At 41.0% G+C, this 23,105-nt stretch overlaps 2 protein-coding genes across 3 annotated transcripts; both read left to right on the top strand.

Annotated features, from left to right (window-relative positions):
- The first annotated feature begins 454 nt into the window (after nucleotides 1-454).
- On the top strand, nucleotides 455-9,805 carry FAM136A (family with sequence similarity 136 member A). 2 transcript variants are annotated; one of them, XM_027865273.1, is made up of 3 exons: nucleotides 455-582; nucleotides 3,653-3,793; nucleotides 8,251-9,805. In XM_027865273.1, exons 1-3 carry the CDS (start codon nucleotides 496-498, stop codon nucleotides 8,437-8,439), a joined length of 417 nt encoding a protein of 138 aa, XP_027721074.1. In that variant the 5' UTR covers nucleotides 455-495; the 3' UTR covers nucleotides 8,440-9,805. The 2 variants fall into 2 exon arrangements, with proteins under 2 accessions (XP_027721074.1, XP_027721075.1); XM_027865274.1 differs by lacking the exon at nucleotides 455-582 and adding an exon at nucleotides 680-1,117.
- A 3,660-nt stretch (nucleotides 9,806-13,465) lies between these two features.
- SNRPG (small nuclear ribonucleoprotein polypeptide G) lies at nucleotides 13,466-22,958 on the top strand. Its single transcript, XM_027865160.1, has 4 exons — nucleotides 13,466-13,599; nucleotides 19,953-19,975; nucleotides 20,699-20,823; nucleotides 22,763-22,958. Exons 1-4 carry the CDS (start codon nucleotides 13,568-13,570, stop codon nucleotides 22,811-22,813), a joined length of 231 nt encoding a protein of 76 aa, XP_027720961.1. The 5' UTR covers nucleotides 13,466-13,567; the 3' UTR covers nucleotides 22,814-22,958.
- The last annotated feature ends 147 nt before the right edge of the window (nucleotides 22,959-23,105 follow it).

Genomic DNA, 23,105 nt, shown 5'->3' with positions numbered 1-23,105 from the left:
AAGGCTCCAACACTCTCAAAGCCAGGTGTGGGCTTAAAGCCCTATATACACATGTAAATGACGTTTGCTAATTATAAGAAGGCAGCCTGATGAAGGGAGAAAAGGGCTGCTAGACATGAAGGCTTAGTGCCTGGATTCAAATCCCAGACCACCCACTGGCAGTCTGAACCACTCACTTCACATCCTGTAAAATAAGAGGGCTGCCCCGGGTGAGCTTCCTTGGGAAGGCCGGGCGGGGTGGAACTCCCGGCCGCAGCGAGCGCTGCAGTTCCTCTTCTCAGACGCCAGGGGGCAGCACCGCCCCGCACAGGTAGGACGGAAGGAAGGGTCGCTCGGCCGGACTCGCTGGTTGCTTGGGAGCACCGCCCGCGACGGACGCCGGAAGTGGGCGGCCCGAGGGGGGCGGGGCCGCTCTGGGGCTCCATGTGGACGCCGGGGTAGAGCCTTCGGGCCGAGCAGGGCAGGGCGCAGGGCTGGGGGGTGGGGGCGTGCGCCATGGCGGAGTCGCAGCAGCTGCGGGTGCAGGAGGCGGTGGACACCATGGTGAAAGGGCTGGAGCGGGAGAATATCCGCAAGATGCAGGTAGCGGCGGCGGGAGGGCAGGCGGGAGCCCTCCCCCAGGACCGAAACCACTGAGTCACGGAAGGGCCCTTAGGGGGCCGCCGAGGCCAGCCCCCCTCATTTCGCACGCGGGAAGACAGAGGCGCAGAGCGCCAGGTCCAAGCCCAACCCTCCTTTTACACGCAGAGAAACTGAGGCGCAGAGCATCAACCCCACCCCACCCCCCGCTGGGAGGTGCGCCGGCATCAAGTTCAGTACCCCCTAATTTTACACCCAGGGAAACCGAGGCGCAAAGCACCTAATCCAGCCCCACCTCATTTTACACACGAGGAAACTGAGACGCCCAGAACATCGAGTCCAACCCACCCCCACTTAGTTTACACACGGGGAAACTAAGGCGCCCAGAGGTGGAGGGAAGGGAGCCCGCCCAAGGTCACTGAAGGGCGGAGAACCCCTGATCAGTGCCATGTGGACGCTGCCTTGGAGGCCGCGTGGAAAGAGCGCTGCCTGCCGGGTGTAGACCCGCCCGGGTCCACAGCAGCAACAGTGACCTTGGGTAGGTCATTTACCCCGTCCACTTCTGAGACTCGGTTACTTCCTTTTGTAAAACGGAGATGATTATGTTCTTGAGCGCGGTGGGGAGAAGGGGCAGAGGGCAATCCACACACGCACACACTTTACTAAACTACAAGGACTTACAGCACAGTGAAGGTCAGGGTTCGATGGGGGGGGGACCTAAAGTCTTAATAAACTCTTAAAGCCGGAAGCTGCACTCCGTCTCAAGTCTTCGTCCCCCGGTGCCCGCTTTGGGGGTGATTCGTGGACGACTGTTGGCCTCTCCTCTTGTGCCCACCCCCGGTGCTGCACCGTCCCCATCATCAAGGCCCTCGAACCCCCCTCACTCTGGATCAGGAGAGGTGGCCTGGGCGTGGTGCTCGGCGCCATGTGCTTGGGGTTAGGAGGAGCCGAGTTCAAACGAATTTATTTTTTTATTTTTATTTTTATTTTTTTTGGCAATTGGGGTTAAGTGACTTGCCCAGGGCCACACAGCTAGTAAGTGTCGAGTGTTTGGTCTGAGGCCGCATTTGAACTCGGGTCCTCCTGACTTCGGGGTCGGTGCTCTATCTACTGCGCCACCTAGCCGCCCCCAAACGGAAGTTTCTGAAGCTTGAGCTTCCACCCTGGACAGGTGGCAGGTCACTGACCCCTCTGTGCAGGAGGTCCTAAGTCGTGAGTCCTTGTAAAGGGACCTTGGTGGGGCTCAGTAAACAACTATGTGCTCTCCAAGGGCTTACCATTTTTCTGCATCCAGTAGATGTTCAATAAATGGATTATTGGATTTGAAAGCACAAGCCTCAGGGTTAGGTGTATTTTGATTAAGAAAATGCTTCATGTGGCAAGTATTTCCTTACCCAGCGAATAATGGGGTAGGACTGCAGAGAAGGTAATAAAAGCACTATCAGACAGAGCCCCTGCCCACCTAGCACTTGCGTCACCAGGATGAAGGCACCAAGCTCCTTCCCTTATATGGCTTTGTGTATGGCATTTAAGTAAGTTATTTGCACAAATGTGGTTTATGGTACTACATAGGGATACACAGACCCCTTGCAAAAACTGCCTAGGTTGGGAAGTACTAATCTTGCCCTATGCAGAAATCTCTTCCTTTATACTGAATTTGGTATGTTCCTGAAAACCATGTTATACCTGCTGGACAGGTGTCCTCAAGAAACATTTGTTGGTTGGGTGGCACCTGCATCATAATTTAATGACCCTTTGACCCTTGGGCTAGATCTTGTATCCATCCTCTGACTGCTTGCCATACTGCCTTTTTTTATAATTCCTTCTCTAGTCAACAACAATTCAAAAAGTATAAACTTTATGAGAACAAAGACTGTATTTTATCTGAACTTTTTATTTTATTACTAGGGTACCTGGCAATGCTCTGTACATGGTGTTTAGCACAATACCTGACATAGAGTAGGTGCTATATAAATGTAACCTTCCTCCTTGTAAGGAGAGCTCACACTAAAAAAGCAGTTTAAATATTATCTTATTTGATCCTCACAACAATTCTAGGAGATAGGTGCTGTTATTATCCTCATTTTACAGATCAGAAAGTTGAGGCACAGATAGGGTAAGTGATTTGCCCAGGGTCATTCGGCTAGTCAGTGTCTGAGACTGTGTTTGGATTCAGATCTTCTGAATCCAGGTCCAGCACTCTCACCACTTTGACACCTAGCTCAAATAAGGTAAATGTATATATAAAGCTTTGTAGACTTTAAAATACTATATGAATGTCAGTTATTTTCATATGGAAGAAAAATTAAAGTTGCTTTATTTGAGCCCAAAGGCCCAGAGCAGGAGCACTGGGTAACAGTTGCAGACAGTCAGGCTTGGATTTGATATAAGAAAAAACCTCCTAACAATTAGACATCCCAAAATAGTTTGGACTGGGCTGCCTTGGAGGTAGCAGGGTTAGGAAGTTCTCCATCACTGGAGGTCTCCAGGAGAGACTAAACAGCCAGTTGGGGGGGGGGGGGGGAGAATGTAAAGGAAATTCTTGTTCAAAGGTGGGTTGAACTAGATAGCCTATGATTTCACTTCTGGCTCTGAGATTCTAGAGTCTACCTGTTTTATAAGTGGGAGGGGTAGGCTTTTTAGTGAATGGGTGATAGGAATGGTGCAGAAGTGTACTTTTAACCTCTTTTCTATTACCATATCTTGTTCCATCACAATAGCTTGCATTTGCATAAAACTTTGAGGTCTTCCTAGTACTTTGTGCTTGTCTGATTTGATCCTTACTTTAGCCCTCTATGGATAGGTACTCCACAGGTAGATTTATCCTCATTTGACAGATGGGGAAATTGATGCACAAAGGGGCTAAGTGCTCTGTCCATAGTCAAAGGCAAGAAGTTAAGAAGTGTCATTGGCAGTATTTAAATCCAGGACTCCTCTAATTTCAATCTTGCGTGCTTTCCATCACGCAATACTGTGTCTTCCATGTCTTTCAGTTTCTACTTTTGCATATTTTTCACCCAGGGCTGAAGAATGTGTTCCTGCTTGACCTTTCCCTCTTCTGTGTCTTTTGTAGAGTACCATGTTCCGGTGCAGTGCCAGCTGCTGTGAAGATACCCAGGCCTCCATGCAGCAGGTTCATCAGTGCATTGAACGCTGCCATGCTCCCTTGGCCCAGGCACAGGCCCTTGTGACCAGTGAACTGGAGAAATTCCAGGTGAGGCTTATCTTTTCATCAGAGATGACAAGTTCAAAATTCCCTAAGCTCCATTTCTAGATCTGTGGTTTGATTGTGTTAACATTTATGTTAGTGCTGGCACGGTTTATAGTAGCTTATCTTCCTGGAAGAATGTTATAAAGCGTGACATAAGCTGGATTTGATTTTCCCATAGGAACTATTAGAATCATGTACCTAGCCAAGAACCTGATGACCATTTTTTAATAGAAATAATCATAAGCAGCATACTTACTTAGTTCATAGTATCTGAAGCTGGAATGAATTTTATTTAGTCCAACCTTCAGGTTTGACAGATAATCTGGAAACCAAGGACTAGCCATAGTTAGTGATTTGCCCAAGGTCACAGAAGTATGAAATAGCAGAGGTAGGGTTTTAATTCAGGTGTCTCCAGATCCAAGGCTCTTTCCACTCTTCCCCTTCTCAGCTATGCATTGGGTCAAGCATATACACTACTGAAAAGAAACTCTTTAGTCCATGAGAACTGCTGGGAAAATAGAAAGCACTGTGGCAAAAAACAGGTTTAGATCAGCATCTTACTACACTATATACACTATAAATTCCAAATGGATAAGTAATCTTAACATAAAGGTCACGTGATACATTAAAAAATAGAGAAGAATATCTAGATTGTGGGAACATGTATAACCAGACATAGGATATATGAGATTGTGAAAGATAATCTTTTTTATATAAAGTTTAAGAGCTTTTGCACAAGTAAAATTGGTTCAGAATTAAAAGAAAAGCTACTGATTGACGGCAAACTCTATGTAATGTCTCCCATATTTTTCTATTAAATATCTTCTATACCTGACATTCAAAATCCATAAATAACACAAATTTATTAGACTAAGCAAGTCAGTAAGCATTATATTGAGTACTTTCTATATGCCAGGCACTGGGCTAAGTGATGGGGATACAAAGAAAGGCAAAAACAGCCCATGCCCTCAAAGAGCTCACATGGGAGGGAGGGGGAGAACAACATGCCAAAACAAGGTACCAAAAAAATAAATAAACGCAGGACAAATTTGAGGTAATCTCATAGAGAAGGCACTAAGATTAAAGAGGCCTAGAAAAGGACTTTTATCTGAGACTTAAAGAAAGAAAGGAGATAGAGATGAGGAGGTATAACATTCCAAGCATGGGGGGTTGCCAGTGAAAATGTACTCCAAATAGGTATTCAAAGGATATGAACAAAATAAAAAAAAAATAAATAAAAGGAGATGAAGTTTTTTTCAAAATAAAAAATATATCAGACGTTCAAAATACGAACCTGAGTAAAATTTTCAGAATGCGTAATAATCCTAGAAATATAAATTAAAACAACCCTGGAGTATGGCCTTACATATCTGGTAAGCAAAGATGGGAAAATCATTGTTGGAAGAACTGTGGGAAGAGAGGCAGGCTAATTCAGCCTTGCCAAAGTTATAAATTGGTTCAGCCTTTCTGGAGAACATTTTGAAATTAAGCAAGAGTATTTGCCAGATTGTTCATGCCCTTTGACTTAAAGATTCCTTTATTGAGAGAGAAAAAGAACCTTGTATATAAAAATATATATATATTATACCATTATTTGTGATGAGGCAGCTAGGCGGCCTAATCATTAGTGCCATGGATTGAGAGTCAACAAAACCTGAGCTCAGAATTTACCTCAGTACATTACTGTGTGACCCTGGGCAAGTCACTTAACCCCAATTGCCTCAAAAAAAAAAAAAAGCTTATCATTACTAGTATTATTATTTATTTATTATTGTTATTGTTGCTTCACAGGGCTGTTGTGAGGATCAAATGATATAATGTAAAGTACTTTTGCCAGCCTTAAAGTGTTAGATATCTCTCTCTTTCTTTCACATACATGTACATGTGTCCTGGAAACAACACATGCCCAGTAGTTAGGGAATGACTTACTGTGGTTCAGAAGAATGACCAAATTAAAAAAAATAAATTGCCCTGCTTAGTCCCATATACAATTGCATATAAGACTGACATCAGTTGACAAAATGTAAACTTTGAAACTTCTTCCTCAATCCCGATGGGAATAAATAAAGCCACATAAGCCAAATAAAATGATGGGGTTAGAGTAGATTTCGATGGTCCCTTCCAGTACTAGAGAGGTGCAGTGTGGAGAGCACTGGATTTGGAGTGAGAAGTCCTGGGTTCTAATAAAAGCTAACATTTAGATTGCACTTTTAAGTTGGCAAAACACTTGACATGTTATCTCCTTTGAGCCTCACAATAGCCCTGTGAGGTAAGTGCTATTATCTCCATTTTACAGATATAAAAAATGAAACAAAGAGAGATTAAGTGACTTCCCCTGGGTCACATAGCTGGTCTGAGGCAGGATTCTAACCTGGATCTCTCTTGACTTCCACATCTGGCACTCTAACCCACTTCCTGCTTTACAACTATTATCCTGTGATACATGAGCATTATAAATTCCAAGCTTCATAATTTCTGCCTATTTTTTACTATCTCAAACCAGAGGACGAAGTAATACCTTTATCAGGGATATAGGTTTTTAAAGGATTTCTTTCTGTGAATATTCACAGGCATCTTTGGGGGTTCCTGAAGTCATTTGAGGAATGCTTTCTCTTCACTCATCCAAATCCTACCCATCTTTCAAGATTCTGCCCAAGTCCCACTGCTTCCATGGACCCTTCCCAATCTAGAGTTGGAATAGAAACATTAGAGCTCAATCTAGTCTAAATTTTCCCCCATATAGGAATTCCTACAACACTGGGGTAGAAGATATGGGATATCGTGTCTAATACTGCTCCAACTCCTAGTGTCTTCCATGTCTGGGTCTCTAAAACACAAAAAAAATCTTTCACTTATATTTTTTTTCTTTCTACGTTTAAGCTTTGAATCCTACCTAGATTATAAACTTGAACACATGGACGATCTTTCTACATTTTGTATACTCTACAATGGTGGCCAGAATTACAGTTGAATGGGACCTTAAAAGTTATCTTTTCAGCAGTTAGGTGGTGCAATGGATAGAGCATCAGCCCTGGAGTCAGGAGGACCTGAGTTCAAATTTGGCCTTAGACACATAACACTTACTAGCTCTGTGACTCTGGGCAAGTCACTTAACCCCATTTGCCTCACCACCACCCCCCCAAAAAAAGTTATCCTTTCTTTTTTTTTGTTTTTGTTTTGTTTTTTGAGTTATCCTTTCTAATCCCTCACTTTTCAGATGAGGAAACTGAAACCCAGAGGGATGAAGGAACTTAAAGTGTCTTCCTACCCCAAATCTAGGACTTTGCTCTACATAATAACTGCTGTTAAAAAAAAAAGTATTGATTGATGCTCACTTATCTATGAGTATGCCAACACCATAGCAAGGGATAAAAGGGAATATATAATACATGCAACCATCCTTAAAGGTGAACGTTCTGGTGGTTTGGGGTGAATCAGACAATATTGTTGGTTCCCCTTTATGACGTTAGCCAGTGGTGCCTGTAGTCTAATTTCTGATGCTCCTGATTAGCCTTACAGGGTCCCTTTCATCTGTGATCTGACAGACCATATTGCTTTTTCCACATTTCCTTCCTGCAGGCAAGTAAGCATTCAGAAAGTATTCTAGGTTTTTTTGGTTTTGGTTTTTTGGGGGTTTTTTATAAAATAGTTCAGGGATGTCTGGTTTTGGTTTACTACCTTTTTTTGTTGTCTATTTCCCTCTAGTGAGTTGAAGTGCTCCAGGATAAGTTGTGGACTTAGGAGTACATTCAGGCACATACTGTACTAATTCTCCTCTGCACCAAATGCTATACCAGGAATTCTGACATGAGTTAGGGTTAGACTGGATGACTTCTAAGTCATCTTTACACTTATAGTATGGGGAGTCTTGGGCCAAATCTTGAAGGATGAGTGAGATTTAGATAAGCAGAGAGAAAGCTTCCCTTGCCACTACAGAACCCTCCACTGAAAGAAACCCTTTTAAAATCTATAGCCCTAATAAACAAGGGCAGAAATTAAGAGGAAAGTAAGAGCTCTGTAGACTATAGTACTAAGGCCCATAAGGACAAGTTTCAAAATTTACAAAGGTTTTATCTTAGGTTTGTAGCTCCAGTGCTGAAAGCGACTTTAGAGGTCACCTCGTCCAACCCCCTCAATTTAGAGATAAGGAAGCTGAGGTTCCGGGAGGTTGAGTAACTTGCCCAAGGCCACCCAGGCAGTGAGCATCACAATCAAGTTTTGGACAGAGATTCTCTGACTCCAGGGCCATTGTTCTTCCTGTATCACTTAGAGATCAAGTTGTTGACTAAGGAGCCTTGAACTAACTTAATCTCTATGTTTCCTGGATAAGTATTCTGAACAAATGGTTTATTCCATCTCCTGGTTCCCATTTGCTTCGCTAATACTGTTCAGGTTGTAGCTGACACCCTGATATTACCAGGGTATTAATCATATCCCTGACTTACGCTTTCTGATTACAGGACCGCCTGGCTCGATGCACTATGCACTGCAATGACAAAGCCAAAGACTTGATTGATGCTGGGAGCAAGGAGCAGCAGGTGAAGAGGCAGCTAGAGTCCTGCGTGACCAAATGTGTTGATGACCACATGCACCTCATCCCCACCATGACCAAAAAGATGAAGGATTCCCTGGCATCTATTGCAAAATAGAGTCATTGTCAGTGGTCATCTGGGGTGGGAGAATGGATCTACTTGTAAAAATGTATGGAGATTTTCACTTTCAGTGAAAATTTAAGAGTGAAGAAATTGAGACTCGTAGCAAGTTTAAGAATACTGTATGGGAATTTCGCATCTGCCTCTGGACTCTGTTGGTTCCATTATATGTTTTAGCCCATAGGTGAAGAAATGGAAGAAACTGGTGCTCAGATCTGGACTGGAGGTAGCATGGAGGGCTAATAATACCTAGGCCTATCCCTTCGGTAAAGATGACCCCCATTCTATCTGTTGGAGTCCTTAATGGCTTTCAGCTAGTTCAGAGATACTCCATTCCTAGAAGCTGGAATAACTCTTTGGGTTTATAGGTGTTAGCACTTCTCCTCCCCAACCTATCTCCCATCTGGTATGAATCCCTGAGGTAGCCATCCACATTTGTTTAGTGCCAACTTCACATCCACCTGATTGAACCATTTCTCATAGAACAGAAAGCAGCAGCCATGAGTTTGCTGCTGATTGGAAAAGAGAAACACAGTTGTATTTTCTCCCCAGTACAAGAACTGGCATTCAGAGGGGAGTCGGGGGAAAGAGAGTTGCTTGGATTAGAGCACTGAGGTCTAATCAGGTGAACCTTCCTTTGATGACGACAATGCTCACGCCAGCTTTCAGTTGGGACGCCAAGTAAGATCATAAAAGGAAAATCTCCCACCGGGCATGGGAAGCTCAGGTTCCTTCACATTGGCTTTTGTAGGATTGCTGCTCAGGTTACTTTTTCTTGCCTATCTGGAAGGTACTCCAGGGGCAACACTTCAGTTAAAGTGGTTTTTGAGGTTAACATGAAACAGTTTTGAGTTAAGGCCAAAGAAAGCCTCCTTTTGCTTGCAGAACAATCTGAAGCCTCTTGCTTAATGCAATGGTAGATGATTGGTTTGGGGGAAAGTTAGTTTTCCCCAAAGCAGAAAAAGATAATATACCTGACCCTTGTCCTGCTCATTTGCCCTTTTCAACAGAAACAACTTGTTGAGAGGAACCTCTTAGGACAGGAAAGGGTAGGAAGACAAACTTATTTATAAGCAGGTTGCAAGGGAGAGCTTTTTTCTACCCCAGAGTATAGGAGGCAGCTAGCACCAATTTTCCAGTTATCACTGTTGGTTAAAACTTTGAGCAACATGTTAGTACCAGGCATTGTGTTGGAAAAGATCTTGTTCTCTTTATACCAACTTCTTATTGAATGCAATTAACATTGCCTTCCTGTTCAGTGTTTCAAGGCTATGTCATATTTTCCTAGTGGTGTTTCAAGGCTATGTCATATATTCCTAGTGGTTTGATTAAAAAATAAAGAGTTTGATTTTTTTTTTACTTCCCCCATTGGTGGACTGATTTTCTCTTTTACATCTGGACAATGATGATATTTTACCTGATTCTCAGTTTTCTCATAAATGTATTAATACAGGTATCAGAAACATCACTTACAGCACACATGCAGGAACTAGCCCATTTATACCTAAACCCATTTCTGACATTTAGTGGAGGCATTGTTCATGCTTTCAGGAAGATTCCTACTAGAGTAGGAAGCAAGAAACCTGGCTGGGCATCAGTTGTATGGCATGGACTTGTGCCCTCCTATGACAGGGGATTGGACTAGCTGGTGATCTTGAAGGTCTCAATGAGAGATGCCAACTCAGACATTCTATGAAGTATCTACTCATTAGGACTACTTTCATTTCAGATATGCAAGATAAATTCCAGTTCTAGTGAAAACACATTTCTTCCCATAAGACCTTGGATGAGTCCTTTCATTTCTCTGGGCCTCAAATTCTTCATATAAAATGAGGGGGTTGAACTAAATCCTAGTTGTAACAGTCATAAACCTTAAGGCTATGTTAAGGCAAGAAGTTTACATGTAAAATGTTCTGTCTGTTGGCTTCCCTTTGCTTCTGGAATCAGGGAGGTTGAGGTGTTTTCCATGGTGAACAAGGAAGAGATTGCCAGGGAAAGAATTTGTTTTTTATTTTAATTTATTTTTAGTTTTAAACATTCACCTCCACAAGATTTTGAGTTCCAAATTTTCTCCCCATCTCGTCCCTCCCCCTACCCCAAGACAGTGCATTTTGAATACCCCTTCCCCCTAATTTGCCCTTCCTTCTATCTCACCCCCCTTCTCTTATCCCCTTTCCCTTCTATTCTCCTGTAGGGCAGGACAGATTTCTATACCCCATTGCCTGTATATCTTATTTCCCAATCGCATGTGAAAACAACTTTTAACATTTAGTTTTTAAAACTTTGGGTTCCAAATTCTCTCAGGGAAAGAATTTGTTGAGTGGGCCCTTTAGTGTTATATTAATTGTGTACCTGGAAGTGCTGAGCCTACAGGAGATGCCTGATGAATGCTTGTGATTGGTGGTAGACATTTAGGAATGTGGATTATAGAAAGAATTATAGACTAAGACCTTAGAACTTGCCTAGGAAAACTGGGAACCAGAGAGAAAAATGAAGTTCTCCAAAACCACTAACTAATGATATCTTGATTAGACTATTAAGGAAGACCCTCTCAACACCTATTCTATATGATGACCATTTTGTATTTTTATCAAACTAGTAAATCCATGAGGGAGAATTTATGTGGAAACTTGAACAAAAATAACAAGAAGAGGTGAGGGATAATAATCTTTAAAATCACAATAATTATGAATGGATAATTTTAGCTTCTTTATAAAAACTCTTATAGAGTAATGGCAACATGGAATAATGGATAAAGTGATAATCCACTGATTGACAGTATTAAAAAAAGAACAGGCCAAATCTATTAAAGTTAATTTAGTATGAGTAAATTCAAAGCCTTACATGTGGGTTCAGAATATCTACATCAAGTATAAAGTAGGGAAGGTGTAGCTCCATTGTCATGTAGCCTGTCCAGACCATATCTGATGTACTTTGTATAGTTCTGGTTGCTGCTGTTTAGGAAGGGTATTAATAAGTTGGAAGATGTCTAGAGGAAGGCCGGCAGGACTATGAAGGGCTTTGAGCTCATGCCATACAATAACTAATAATACAATGCTTTAAGGTTTGCAAAATAGATTGCCTTCTCTTTCTCATTTGAACCAACAACCTGGTAGTGTTATTCCAATTTTACAAAAGAGGAAACTGAAGGAGTGATATTAGGCCAGTGTTAGACAACTATGGTGTCTGAGGCAGGATCCAAACCTGAATCTTGATTCTAAGTCCAACACTTTAACTTCTAGGAACGAAGGATGTTTAGCTTGGAGCAGACAATGTTTGGGGTACATGAGAGCTGTCTTCAAGTATTTAAAAGATTTGTTCCCCTTGGCCCCAGAGGGAAGATATTTTCTCCTTCCATTATATAATTCTTCTGCCTCATTACTGTGATGTCCAAGAGGCTTCATGTTTATGGTCTTAAGATCGTCCTAGATAAATTCAGAGAGGCCCATCACTATATTAACCATTTTGCAAGTGTAGTCACTCAAGCAAGCAACTTTACTGGGCTTCAGTTTCCTCATCTGTGAAACAGTGGTTTAGATGCAGGGGGTAGAAGATGCAGAGGAAATTTAGGCTTGATGTTAGGAAAAACTTTCAAATAATTAGAGCTATCCAAAAGTGAAATGGGCTGCCTCACAAGGTAGTGCCCTCTGATTGGAGGCCATAAGATGACTTGTTACATAATAGAGAATTCTTTTCAGATTTGCAAAGTTCTCCCTACATTTGGGTTCATAAAGTCTTAGGTACAGAAAGTCGACTTCAGCGTGTACAAGGTGGGGGAGGCTTGATTCGATAGCAGCTGTTATGAAAAACATCTGTGAGTTTTAGTGGGTTACAAAGTCAATGCAAATTAGCAGTGTGATGTAACCAGATAAGTTAATATGATCTTGAGCTACATTAAAATACAAATAATGTTAGTAGCTAGCAATTATATAGTACTTTAAGATTTGCAAAGTGATTTACATGTCATTTCATTTGATACACTCAACAACCCTATGAGGCAAGTGATATTTCCACTTTGCATTTTGTAGGTTTGTCTGGTCACAGAGGGCAGAATTAGGAGCAATGGGTGGAAGCTGGCAAAGAGGCAAATTTAGGCTTCATATTAGGGAAAACTTGCCAAGAAACAGAGCTGTCCAAAAGTGTAAATTCCCTCTTAGAATCAGAAGCTAACTAATCAGGATGATCACTTGTCAGGTAGTGGGGATTCTTTTCATATATGGGTTAGACTAGGTGGTCACTTAGATCCCTTCCAACTCTCAGGTTTTCTGATTCTGCGATTCATAGACTGATTTATTCCTGGTGGAGGAAATTATCCGTTGTGATAAATCAGATCTTTTGGGCATTCTCAGGTAGGATACTTTTAGGTTCACAAAATTACAATCCCCGCACACTCCTTGACTTACTGATATAAGCATGGATTCTCCCGCCTTCTCATTGTGACGTGGCTGTGAGCCTGACTCCCATGCAGGTACAGCCCTGGAGGCTGCATATTTGTAATAAGATAAGCTTACCTAAATTCAGAGAGGATCATCACCATACTGGCCATTTTGTAAGTGTAGTCAGCACTCGAGCAACTTCACTGGGCCTCAGTTTCCTTATCTGTAAAAATGGTTTAGACTAGATGATCTCTAAGTGCCCTTCCAGTCCTAGGTCTTTTACAGTCCTATTGAGTGTTTCCTAATTTCGGTAAGACACGTTCAGGGATTTAAAGCAGCATGGAGTGGTGTTGAAACAGCACACACTGGGAATAAAGGAACCTATGTTTGAGTCCTTTCCACTAACTGCTTATCTGCCTTTGCCTCAGACAAGCCCTTTTCCCTCTGTGGGGCTCCGTCTCCTTTCCCCAAAGGAGATGACAGATTCTCCAAACCCCCGCTCCGCGCTGAAATCCTACAAACTGTTCAATTACCGGGCTAGTTCCCAACCCCGCCCACCGCAGTGGCAGTGCGCGTGCGCAGCAGGCTTCGGTTGGCTGCCCCGGCGCGAGGCGGGGCTCCTCGGCTTATGATTGGTTCGCTGCAGCCGGTGATGCCAGACGTAAAGTGGCGTCAGTGGCAGCAAGGGGAGCGTGAGCAAAGCCGAGGATTGCACAGGGAAGGAGGTGAAAGGCCGCGACTGAAACAAAATGAGCAAAGCGCACCCGCCCGAACTAAAAAAGTGAGTACGGTGACCTGGCTACTGGAGGGCCCCGGGGGTTCAGCTCAGCCTGCCCCGAGTCGTGAGGGAGCCCTGGGGAAGCATAACAGAGTCTTCTGCTTCCCAGCATGCACCGCGCTCCCGGCCTTCGCTCTGACTCTGGCCACGTGGGGCGGGGGAGGGGCGCGCGAGCGCGCGCGTGATCGGCCTCTTGTGGTGTCTCGCGCTCCATTCATTCATTCTTTCCCGGACAGCAGTTGTTGAGTGGCCCCAAGTTCGGGAGGCGATGTGGGGTGCGGCAGGGTAGATCGATTGATAGCAAGGCGATTCAGACCTTGCGTCTACCGTGTTAAGATTCTCTCAGGGCTTCTTCGAAGCTTAAAATAAATGCTTGCTGATATCACTGTGTAATCTATTTGGAAAATGGAATTTAAAACCAGATGTGATGTTAGAGGTAATTCCAACCACTGTATTTGACAGAAGAGTAAACTGAGGCTCAGAGAGGGACGATGACTTGTCAAAGATGGCTTAAACGGAGCCAGATTTCCCAACTTAGGGCATATTCATTTTTGTAGCATTTGGAATGGAATGGTGGAAAGATGCCAGACCTTAAAGTGGAGTGAGTACACAAGGCCTAATCAGCTAGGAAGAAGGCAAATCTAATCCAATCTCTTCATTTTACAGATGTGGAAACTGAAGTCCAGAGGGGAAATGGCTTGACCAAGCTCACTTTTATGTAGTGCTGTGAAGTGTACTACTCATTGTTTCTCTTCTTTTTTAAAATGCCTTGATCATTTGTTTCAACATTGCCTTCATTTCCCAATATATCCCACTCCCCTTCCTACCCAAGAGAGCCATACCTTGTAATAAAGAATAAGAAAGAAAAGTAGGGTGGGGGAGAAACTAAGTTCAGCAAAAGTAATCAACACATCATATTAGTTTTATGGAAGCAGAATTTCAACCTTCTTTTGCTCCCTCCTCCCCCCCAGTCCACTGAGAGGAATTGGAAATAGGACCATGATTTAAGCATAGATGAGTAGGGGAGTTGTGGTGCCATTAGCAAAAAGAGGAAAGTCAGGACTAATAGTAGGTTTGGAAGGAAAGAACAAGGAGGTCTGGAGCAGCTAAGTAATGAAGTGGATAAGAATGCTGACTCTGAATTTAGGAGAACCTGAGTTTTACTCTTACCTCAGATGCTTCCTAGCTATGTGACTCTGGGCAAGTTACTTCTGTTTGCTTTTCTCATTTGTAAAATGAAATAATAACACCTACCTTTCATGGTTGTTATGAGCATAAAATTAGACATTTGTGTGAAGTGCTTTGCCAAGCTATATAAATGCTAGCTATTATTATTATGGAAACCAATACATTTCACAGCTGAATATAAATTCAGGAGTCATTCTCATAAAAGTTATTGAAACTGGAAGTGAATTTGATAGCAAAGTTGGTGAATATAAAAAGGAAAAAGGACATGGCTCAATATAGAAGCTTGGGCAATGCCTAGGTTAAGTGGGCGAGAGAAGAAAAATCGGGTGAAAGAAGTCATTAGCATATTAGGAGACCTTGGAGTGGAATATCATGAAAGCCAAAGGAAGGAAAGATATCAAAGAGGAAGTGAACATTTAAATAGGGGCTTGATCCAGTGATGCATCTTCCCCCGCTGCCGCCCACCCCCCCAAAAAAAAGGTTTTGGCAAGTAGGATACTATTGGTGAACTTTGAGAAAGCTATTTTTGTTAGATATGGAAACCAGATTGCATGTGGTTGAGTAAATGAGTAATAAAGTAGAGTCATCTTGTTTAGGCAACTCAAGGGGTGTAGGCCCTAAAAGTATTCCTTGTCTTAGGGACTCAGCTCTGGTTCCATCTCCTTCATGAAGCTTTTCTCAGTTCTCCTCAACTTTTCCCATCTCAGTTTTCCTTGTATTGTGCTTGTGTCTTATTCCATTGTGGCTAGGTGGTGAAATCGAAGCTTTAGCCTACAGTCAAGAAGACCCCAAGTTCAAATCCACCCTTTGTGACCCTGAACAAGTCACTTAACCTCTGTCTACCTCCCGTTTCCTCAACTGTAAAACAGGGATCATAAAGGCATCTGCCTAACAAGGTTCTTTTAAGGATCAGATTAGATCGTGGTGGAGAACCTGTAGCCTTGAGGCCACACATAAAAGGACCGCACTTGAGGACTTAGTGGGCCATGTGTGGCCTTGAGGCTTCAGGTTCCCCACCCCTGGACTAGATGTTTGTGAAGCACTTAGCACATTGCCCTGCGCATAGTAGCTGCTATGTAAATACTTATTTCCTTCCCCCCTAGAAGTTTCTTGAGGGCTGGAATCATTTGTATATAGCAGATGCTTAATCAGTGTTTCTGTGAATTTAGAAAGATAGGATGATACCTGAAGGGAGTAGAAAGACTTAGGGAAGCTTTTGTTTTGGTATTTCAAGATTGGAAACACCTGAGCATATTTGTAGTTAGAGAGAAAGAAACCTGTGGAGAGAAATGATAGTAATTTAAATGCCTTGAAAGCTATTGCACTGGGAGGCAGATGCCCAGTCGTCTGGTTCTAGGTCTGCCACTGGGGAACCTTGGGCAAATCACTTCACCTCTGAGGCTGTTTCCTCATCTGTAAAATAAGAATGTCAGACTAGATAATCTCTAAATTCATTTCCAGCTCTGAATTTTAGGAATCTAATTCATCAAACTTGTAATAAGTAACCTACTATGTGCAAGACTATGGGATATGGAGACAAATTAACAGTCCCTACCTTCTAGGAACTTAGTCTACTGGGAGATAAAATGTTTAAACATAAGTGAAGAACCAGTAACTTGAGGAGGAAGAGAGCATTAAGAACTGGAAGGATCAGGAAAAGCTTCATGAAGAAGAGAGCACCTGAGAGGTTCAAAGGAAGATGAGAATTCTGACAGACAGAGATGAGGCCCTGCATGGGGAGGGGAACCGAGGGTCCGACAAGAGATGACTTGTATGATTGTGTACAAGTGGGATAACAGATTCAGAGAATAATGAGGCATTTGGGCCAGAACATGGAGCACATAAAGGGAAATTATATGAAATACATTTGAAAAGGTAGGTCATTGACAGCTATAAATTTGCCCACCTCAGGAGTTTGTATCTTAGAGTCAGGAGGGAAATGCTTTTTGAACTAGAGTAAATCAAATGACATACTGGAAGAGCTGGGAGAAGATAGGATCAAGGCTACTTATTCCAAGGCTTATATATAACCTTGAGGGGAAAGGGAGACTGAGATAGAGGGAGGCTTGTTGTAAATGAGTTTTGAGATATGGAACGAAAGGAAAGAGGGATAACACTAACTTACATTTATATGATGCTTTAAATTTTGCAAAGCACTTTCAGGGAAAAGGGCTGGAAAAGGGCACCTGCCTCCCAGTGCAATAGCTTTCAAGGCATTTAAATTATTATCATTTCTCTCCACAGGCTTCTTCCTCTCTAATTACAAATATGCTCAGGTGTTTCCAATCTTGAAATACCAAAACAAAAGCTTCCCTAAATCTTTCTACTCCCTTCAGGTATCATCCTATCTTTCTAAATTCACGGAAGCACTGATTAAGCATCTACTATATACAAATGATTCTAGCCCTCAAGAAACTTCTAGGGGGGAAGGAAATAAGTATTTACATAGCAGCTACTATGTGCAGGGCAGTGTGCTAAGTGCTTCACAAACATCTAGTCCAGGGGTGGGGAACCTGAAGCCTCAAGGCCACACCTGGCCCACTAGGTCCTTTGATGTGTGGTTGACAATTGGGAAACAGAAATATCTTGTCAGACTAGAACATTGGGCAGAATCCAATAAGATGACATTCTATAGGGATAAATATAAAATCTTGCACTTGTAAGGTTGAGGGAGATGGAGATTTGAGCTCAAGGCCAGGATGGGGAGAAATGGTTACAGTATCATATCTGGGTTTTTTTAGTGGACTGCAAACTCCTTGGGAGTCAGCATCGTGATATGGGAGTCAAAAGCTGTGCAGTGTCAGCTGGCACAAGGAGAGATGGACATTTCTTCCAGTAATGGGAGGTAATTGTCCCTCTACTTCCTACCCTCCAGAGACCACCAGTTTATGGAGGACATTTTTAAACTGGAGATGTTCCAGAGGACATTAGGCCTCATACATTAGAACCAAGAGCAATAGATAGAAGTTGCAAAAAAGGCAAACTTACTCCTGATGTGAGGGAGAACTTCTAGCAAAAGTAGAATGGAGTAGGGTTCCCTTAGTGAGGGTCTTCAACCACAGGCTAGGCGAGTGCTGGTCATGAAAGTTATAAAAAATTCAAGTATACGTTATATTTGATGACCCCTGTGGTCCCCTTCTAACACAAAAAGTTATTGTGAAAACCAAGTCGAGATAGTGATAGGAATCTGGGTTAATGTCACGGATGAGAATAGAAATTCTTAGGTGGGCCTCGGTTTTCTCATCTTTAAAATAAAAAGGTTGAGCTAAATTCTCTTATTTCATGATCCAAGTATTATAAACCCATGTAGGAAAAAAAATACATAAAAATAGGGCACAACAGCTTATCAAATTTTTCCAGCTCAGCTTTTGTGTCATTCTTAATATTTGCTACCAGCATCAATCCTGAATTACTTATAGACTGATTAAAAAGTTGCTTGTGTCGTGTCTCTATTATAATATATTTGTGGAATATAAGAAAGCCATTTGTGTTAGGGGCCATTTCATAGACTACTGATGTAAACCAAACATGTCAGGATTCCCCAGACTATTATTACTAATTCAGCCTTCATCAGTACCTTACATCTTTTCTTCCTTTGGACTAATTTATTGTAAGCAAAAAATATTTTGGGAATTGGAAAAAGTGGGAAAATCTGACCCTTCCAGTCAGTGAACACCTAAATGAAAAAGGTAAAGACTGAATTAATAACATAATACAGTACTTTAAGTTTCTAGTGTTAACATGGCTGAAATGTTAATTTTTTTACAGAAAAAAAAATACAATTAATATGAGTCAATCACCCTTCTCCCCCAGGGGGAAAAAACCTCTATTATTTGTTTGGTTTTAAATCTATATGTGGTTGGGGTAGCTAGGTGGCACAGTGGATATAGCTCTGGCCTTGGAATCAGGAGGACCTGAGTTCAAATTCAGCCTTAGACACTTGACATTTACTAGCTGTGTGACCCTGGGCAAGTCACTTAACCCCATTGCCTAACCCCCCCCCACCCCCAAGAAAAGTAAATCTACATGTGGTGTTGGAAAACATCAAATTACTTGATGAAATAGTTTATCTTAATTTTTTTTTAAACTGCTGCTTTAATATAAAATAATATGAACTACAGGTGACCTTTATCTCTCAATCTGAAGAAAAATTTGAGTAATTTCAGACAGGACAATTTTTGGAAATTTGCACTTACATAATATGCTTAATGTTTACAAAAATTAATGAAAATAGTGATTTTAGGGTCAGTTTGATCTAAATTTACATCAGTTTGACACCCCAGCTGCCCCCAGCAAAAGACAGTTGTACCAATTTAGGAAGCTCAGGTACCTTCTTTACCCATCCCTCATGAGATTTAAGCAACTAACTACTGTGGTTGGTTTTTTGGTCATTCATTCTTGTGCTTTAAAAAAAAAAGAGTTTGTATGCCCAAAGGGCTATAAAAATGTGCATACTCTGACCCAGCAATAGCACTTCTAGGGCTGTATCCCAAAGAGATCATACAAATGGAGAAAGGACCCCACAAAAGTATTTATAGCAGCTCTTTTTGTGGTAGCAAAGAATTGGAAATTGTGAGGATGCCCATCAATTGGGGAATGGCTGAACAAGTTGTGGTATATGAATGTAATGCAATACTATTGTGCTATAAGAAATGATGAGCAGGCAGACTTCAGAAAAACATGGAAAGACTTGTATGGACTGATGCTGAGTGAAGTGAGCAGAACCAGAACAGTGTACACAATAACAGCCACATTATAAGATGACTAACGTTGATGGTCTTAGCCCTTCTCAGCAATGCAAGGATCTTAACACATCTCCAAAGGTCTCTTGGTGGAAAATGCTATCCAAAATCCAAAGAAAGAACTATGGCGTTTGAATGCAGATCGAAGCATACTATTTGCTATTTTTTTCTTCTGTTTTGTTTTCTCTTTCTTGTGGTTCCTCTTATTGGTTCTAATTCTTCCTTACAACATGACTAATGTGAAAATATGTTTAATAGGAATGTATATGTATATCCTGTATCAGATTGCATGCTGTCTTGGGGAGGGAGGGGGAGAAAAATTTTAAAACTCAAAAGCTTATAAAAGTGATAGTTGATAAATCAAAATAAATTTTTTAAAAAAAGTTTGAAAGTATTATTTTACTTTCCCCTCTTTTGCTTTTTCAGATTTATGGACAAGAAGCTATCATGTAAGTTATTTGAGATGATTCTACTAACAAATGTTGTAAGTTTTTATTTATGTGGGTTTGGTGGCAGTATCTAATTCAGTACAATTAGTTAAAATTGAAATAATGTGTACTAAAACCTCTAATTCAGTTTTAACAATTTGTATGGGGGTAGAACTGCAGTTTGTCTCTGTTAAAGTCATAGTACAAATTAAGAAATCACTTTAGGAAGAATGTTTAAAATTCAGACTACTTGAATTAATAGTCTCTTATAGCTTTAAAAGCTTCATAAATGACATAGCTGTGATCATTCTGATCATTCATCTTACTAAGATACTTACTAGACCCTCCAGAAGATAACATTTGATCAATTTCAATTTGTTTCTTAACATACTGAAATAATTTAATTTTTTTTTTAATCACTAATTCACACTTTAACTGAGGCCAATTGAATGAAATTTTCTTTTTTATAATGTTACTCTTTGACAGTTCAGTGAACTGCTTTGGCACAGTATCTTAAGTGGGCAAGAGGTGATCTTATTTCACATATTTGTGCTTTATGTTACTTAATATTGTATAGCCAGGATGGACAGCAGGGTGCTGTAGAGTCCTGGGCTTGAAGGATCAAACAAGATAATAAAGCACTTTGCAAATGTTAAAGCAGTATGTAAATGTTAGTAATTATTATTAATTTTTTCTTAGAATGGTTAATGGACAGTTTTGCTAAAATTTCACTTTTTTTCTTAGTGAAATTAAATGGTGGGAGGCACGTCCAAGGAATATTGCGGGGGTTTGATCCATTTATGAATCTTGTGATTGATGAATGTGTAGAGATGGCACCAGGTGGGCAACAGAACAATATTGGAATGGTGGTAAGTAACAATTTTTGAGATAAGTAGTTAGTAAGTATTTATTAAGCTTACCAGGCTCAGTGCTTATGTCATGGGCATAAATTTGGAATGTAAGAAAGTCATTCATTTTAAGGGTCATATCAGGCTACTGGTGTCAATCATTTAAACATACCTGGATTCCTCAGAGACTATTACTAATCCATCCTTCATTTTCAATAACTTTCTACACCTGGAAAGCTAATTCTCTTCACTTTTTTGAAGATGTTCTATAGATGGGCTTTCTGGCTTCTTTTAAACTCAAGTATGGACAGATGAAAAGCAGATTGCAGTCAAGGTTCAGCCACTTTGTGGTTTGTCCCAGTCAAATCTTTTAAACTGTAATAAACATTTCATTGTCTAGAGGTTAGATTTCCTAACTAGAGTATTATCTGATGCTTAAAGTACCTGCATTCATCATATTGTCTCGTGCGTGGGGGAAAAAAAAAAACTTTTAACTTCTGCCCCCTCCTTCTTTTACAAAGCTTTAACTCAGGTGTCCTCCATGAAGCATTCCCAGATCTTCCCAAGCTGGAAGTTATCTCCTTCCTCTGATTTTTCAGAACTTTGCCTTGAAGTGTTTATGTGCATCTTCCGCTTCCCCACCTTGTCACTAGAATTTTACATTTCCTGAGAGTGAGGTCTGTGTTGTCTTATGTCTTTGTATCTCTCATGCTTTGTGCAATCATTGGTCCCTTGAGGCATGATGACTAAATTGGCTAACATTTTAATTGCAACTAACAGCCTCTCTACAATGTCAATTCTTTTCATTCTGTTGCAAATTTCCATGTCAGATACAAATTCATGTAGATTCCAAATATAAATTGTTTGTCATCCCATCATTCTTTTTACCATTAGTAGAGTTAATCTGAAATTGAATTTTATTTTAGGTTGGATGCCACCTTGACCTATAACTATAAGTCTTATGGGTGATCATTTCCTGGACGTTAAAATTGAGCTGTGGTTATATGGGTGCTCGTGATAACAATTTTCTGTTCTAAGGAGAAAGTGCTTGCCACTGACGTTATCAGGAGATCCAGGAGTTTAGTGACTGTGAATTCTGATGTAACAGGGAACCAAGTAGTTCTTACAAGCATGGGTCTAGATTAGGGAGATCTGTAAGCCCAAGCTGAACTGTGAATTGGCATTGAGGGGCCAGTACTAACTCTCAGTAGGAAGCATTGGGAATTTGGAATTGATTTGCATAGCACTCAGTTTTTCTCTCAGACCTCCCAGTGCCAAAAAAAAAAAATTCTGTATTCTTTGGCTTTGAGCTCTGGCTGTAAACTAATCCCTACTAAAGTATTAACTGAGAAGTCCTAAACTGATACCTTATGTAGCAATGCCAAGCATAGTTACCTTTTTAAAAAAGACTGGAAAAAGCAAAGCCTTTTAGACCTAATGGGATGAAAGGTGGTAAGTGGTAAAACAGTACGGGTACAGTCTGTTCTGCCCTTACTGCAGCGACTTCATGGCAGTGGCACAGTAGTATCTAATGAATTCTTATTGGTTAGTTTGTTTGAAATTGATGGCTCACAAGTTAAGTTGGTAAATGTCAGAATTTGGATTTGAGCCCAGGCCTCTTCTCTCCAAAAGGTTGCTCACCTCTGAACTGGATCTTTTAATAATACATAGTACATTCAAATTCTGTGTCGTAACACACAAGAGAAAAAAACTTTTGTGAAACTCAGTTGCTAGATAGTTTGGTTACATGCTGGTATACAAAATGGTCCTCACAGGCTCCAGAAACTCTCGTTTAAAAAAAACTCGGGAACACAAAAGTATAACAGCAGTAAATAGTTTTCAGCTAGAGAATGTGATAGAGGTGGATTCCATTCTTATGTAGTGATTTGTTTGAAGTTAATTTTCATTTCTATAGCCAAGTTTCACGTACTGCTTTACTAACAGCTTTGCTCTTTCTTAGGTAATCCGAGGAAACAGTATCATTATGTTAGAAGCCTTGGAACGAGTATAAAGAATGAAGCATGGATGATGCCCTGGATCTCCGCTTATCCTTTTCATTCCCAAGAGCCTCTTTTTTTTTTCTTTTGATACATAAAATTAGTCATTGTATATTCTTTGTTTAACTTTTTGAAAATAAACTTTTTGTAAGATGTTTAGATGTTTTCTTTCTCTTGGGTACTCCTGAAAGGAAAACCACGTAGTAATGATTGATACCTTTTCTTTAATTCATCAGTTTTGTTTGATGCTACAAGTTAAAGATAATCAGAGAGTTCCTTTAAATTTAAAAGTACTATTAAACTGAA

This window comes from Vombatus ursinus, unplaced genomic scaffold, assembly GCF_900497805.2.
Source record: "Vombatus ursinus unplaced genomic scaffold, bare-nosed wombat genome assembly UNPS02014778.1, whole genome shotgun sequence".
NCBI classification, from domain to species: domain Eukaryota; kingdom Metazoa; phylum Chordata; class Mammalia; order Diprotodontia; family Vombatidae; genus Vombatus; species Vombatus ursinus.
This window is presented reverse-complemented; position numbering and strand designations above follow the sequence as displayed.

Excerpts from the sequence above, each read along its gene's own strand:
- FAM136A (XM_027865273.1), top strand. The coding sequence starts at position 496 with ATGGCGGAGTCGCAGCAGCTGCGGGTGCAGGAGGCGGTGGACACCATG. Across the intron at positions 583-3,652 it reads AGAATATCCGCAAGATGCAG|AGTACCATGTTCCGGTGCAG; the intron begins GTAGCGGCGGCG and ends TGTCTTTTGTAG. Across the intron at positions 3,794-8,250 it reads GTGAACTGGAGAAATTCCAG|GACCGCCTGGCTCGATGCAC; the intron begins GTGAGGCTTATC and ends TTCTGATTACAG.
- SNRPG (XM_027865160.1), top strand. The coding sequence starts at position 13,568 with ATGAGCAAAGCGCACCCGCCCGAACTAAAAAA. Across the intron at positions 19,976-20,698 it reads TATGGACAAGAAGCTATCAT|TGAAATTAAATGGTGGGAGG; the intron begins GTAAGTTATTTG and ends TTTTTTTCTTAG. Across the intron at positions 20,824-22,762 it reads AGAACAATATTGGAATGGTG|GTAATCCGAGGAAACAGTAT; the intron begins GTAAGTAACAAT and ends GCTCTTTCTTAG.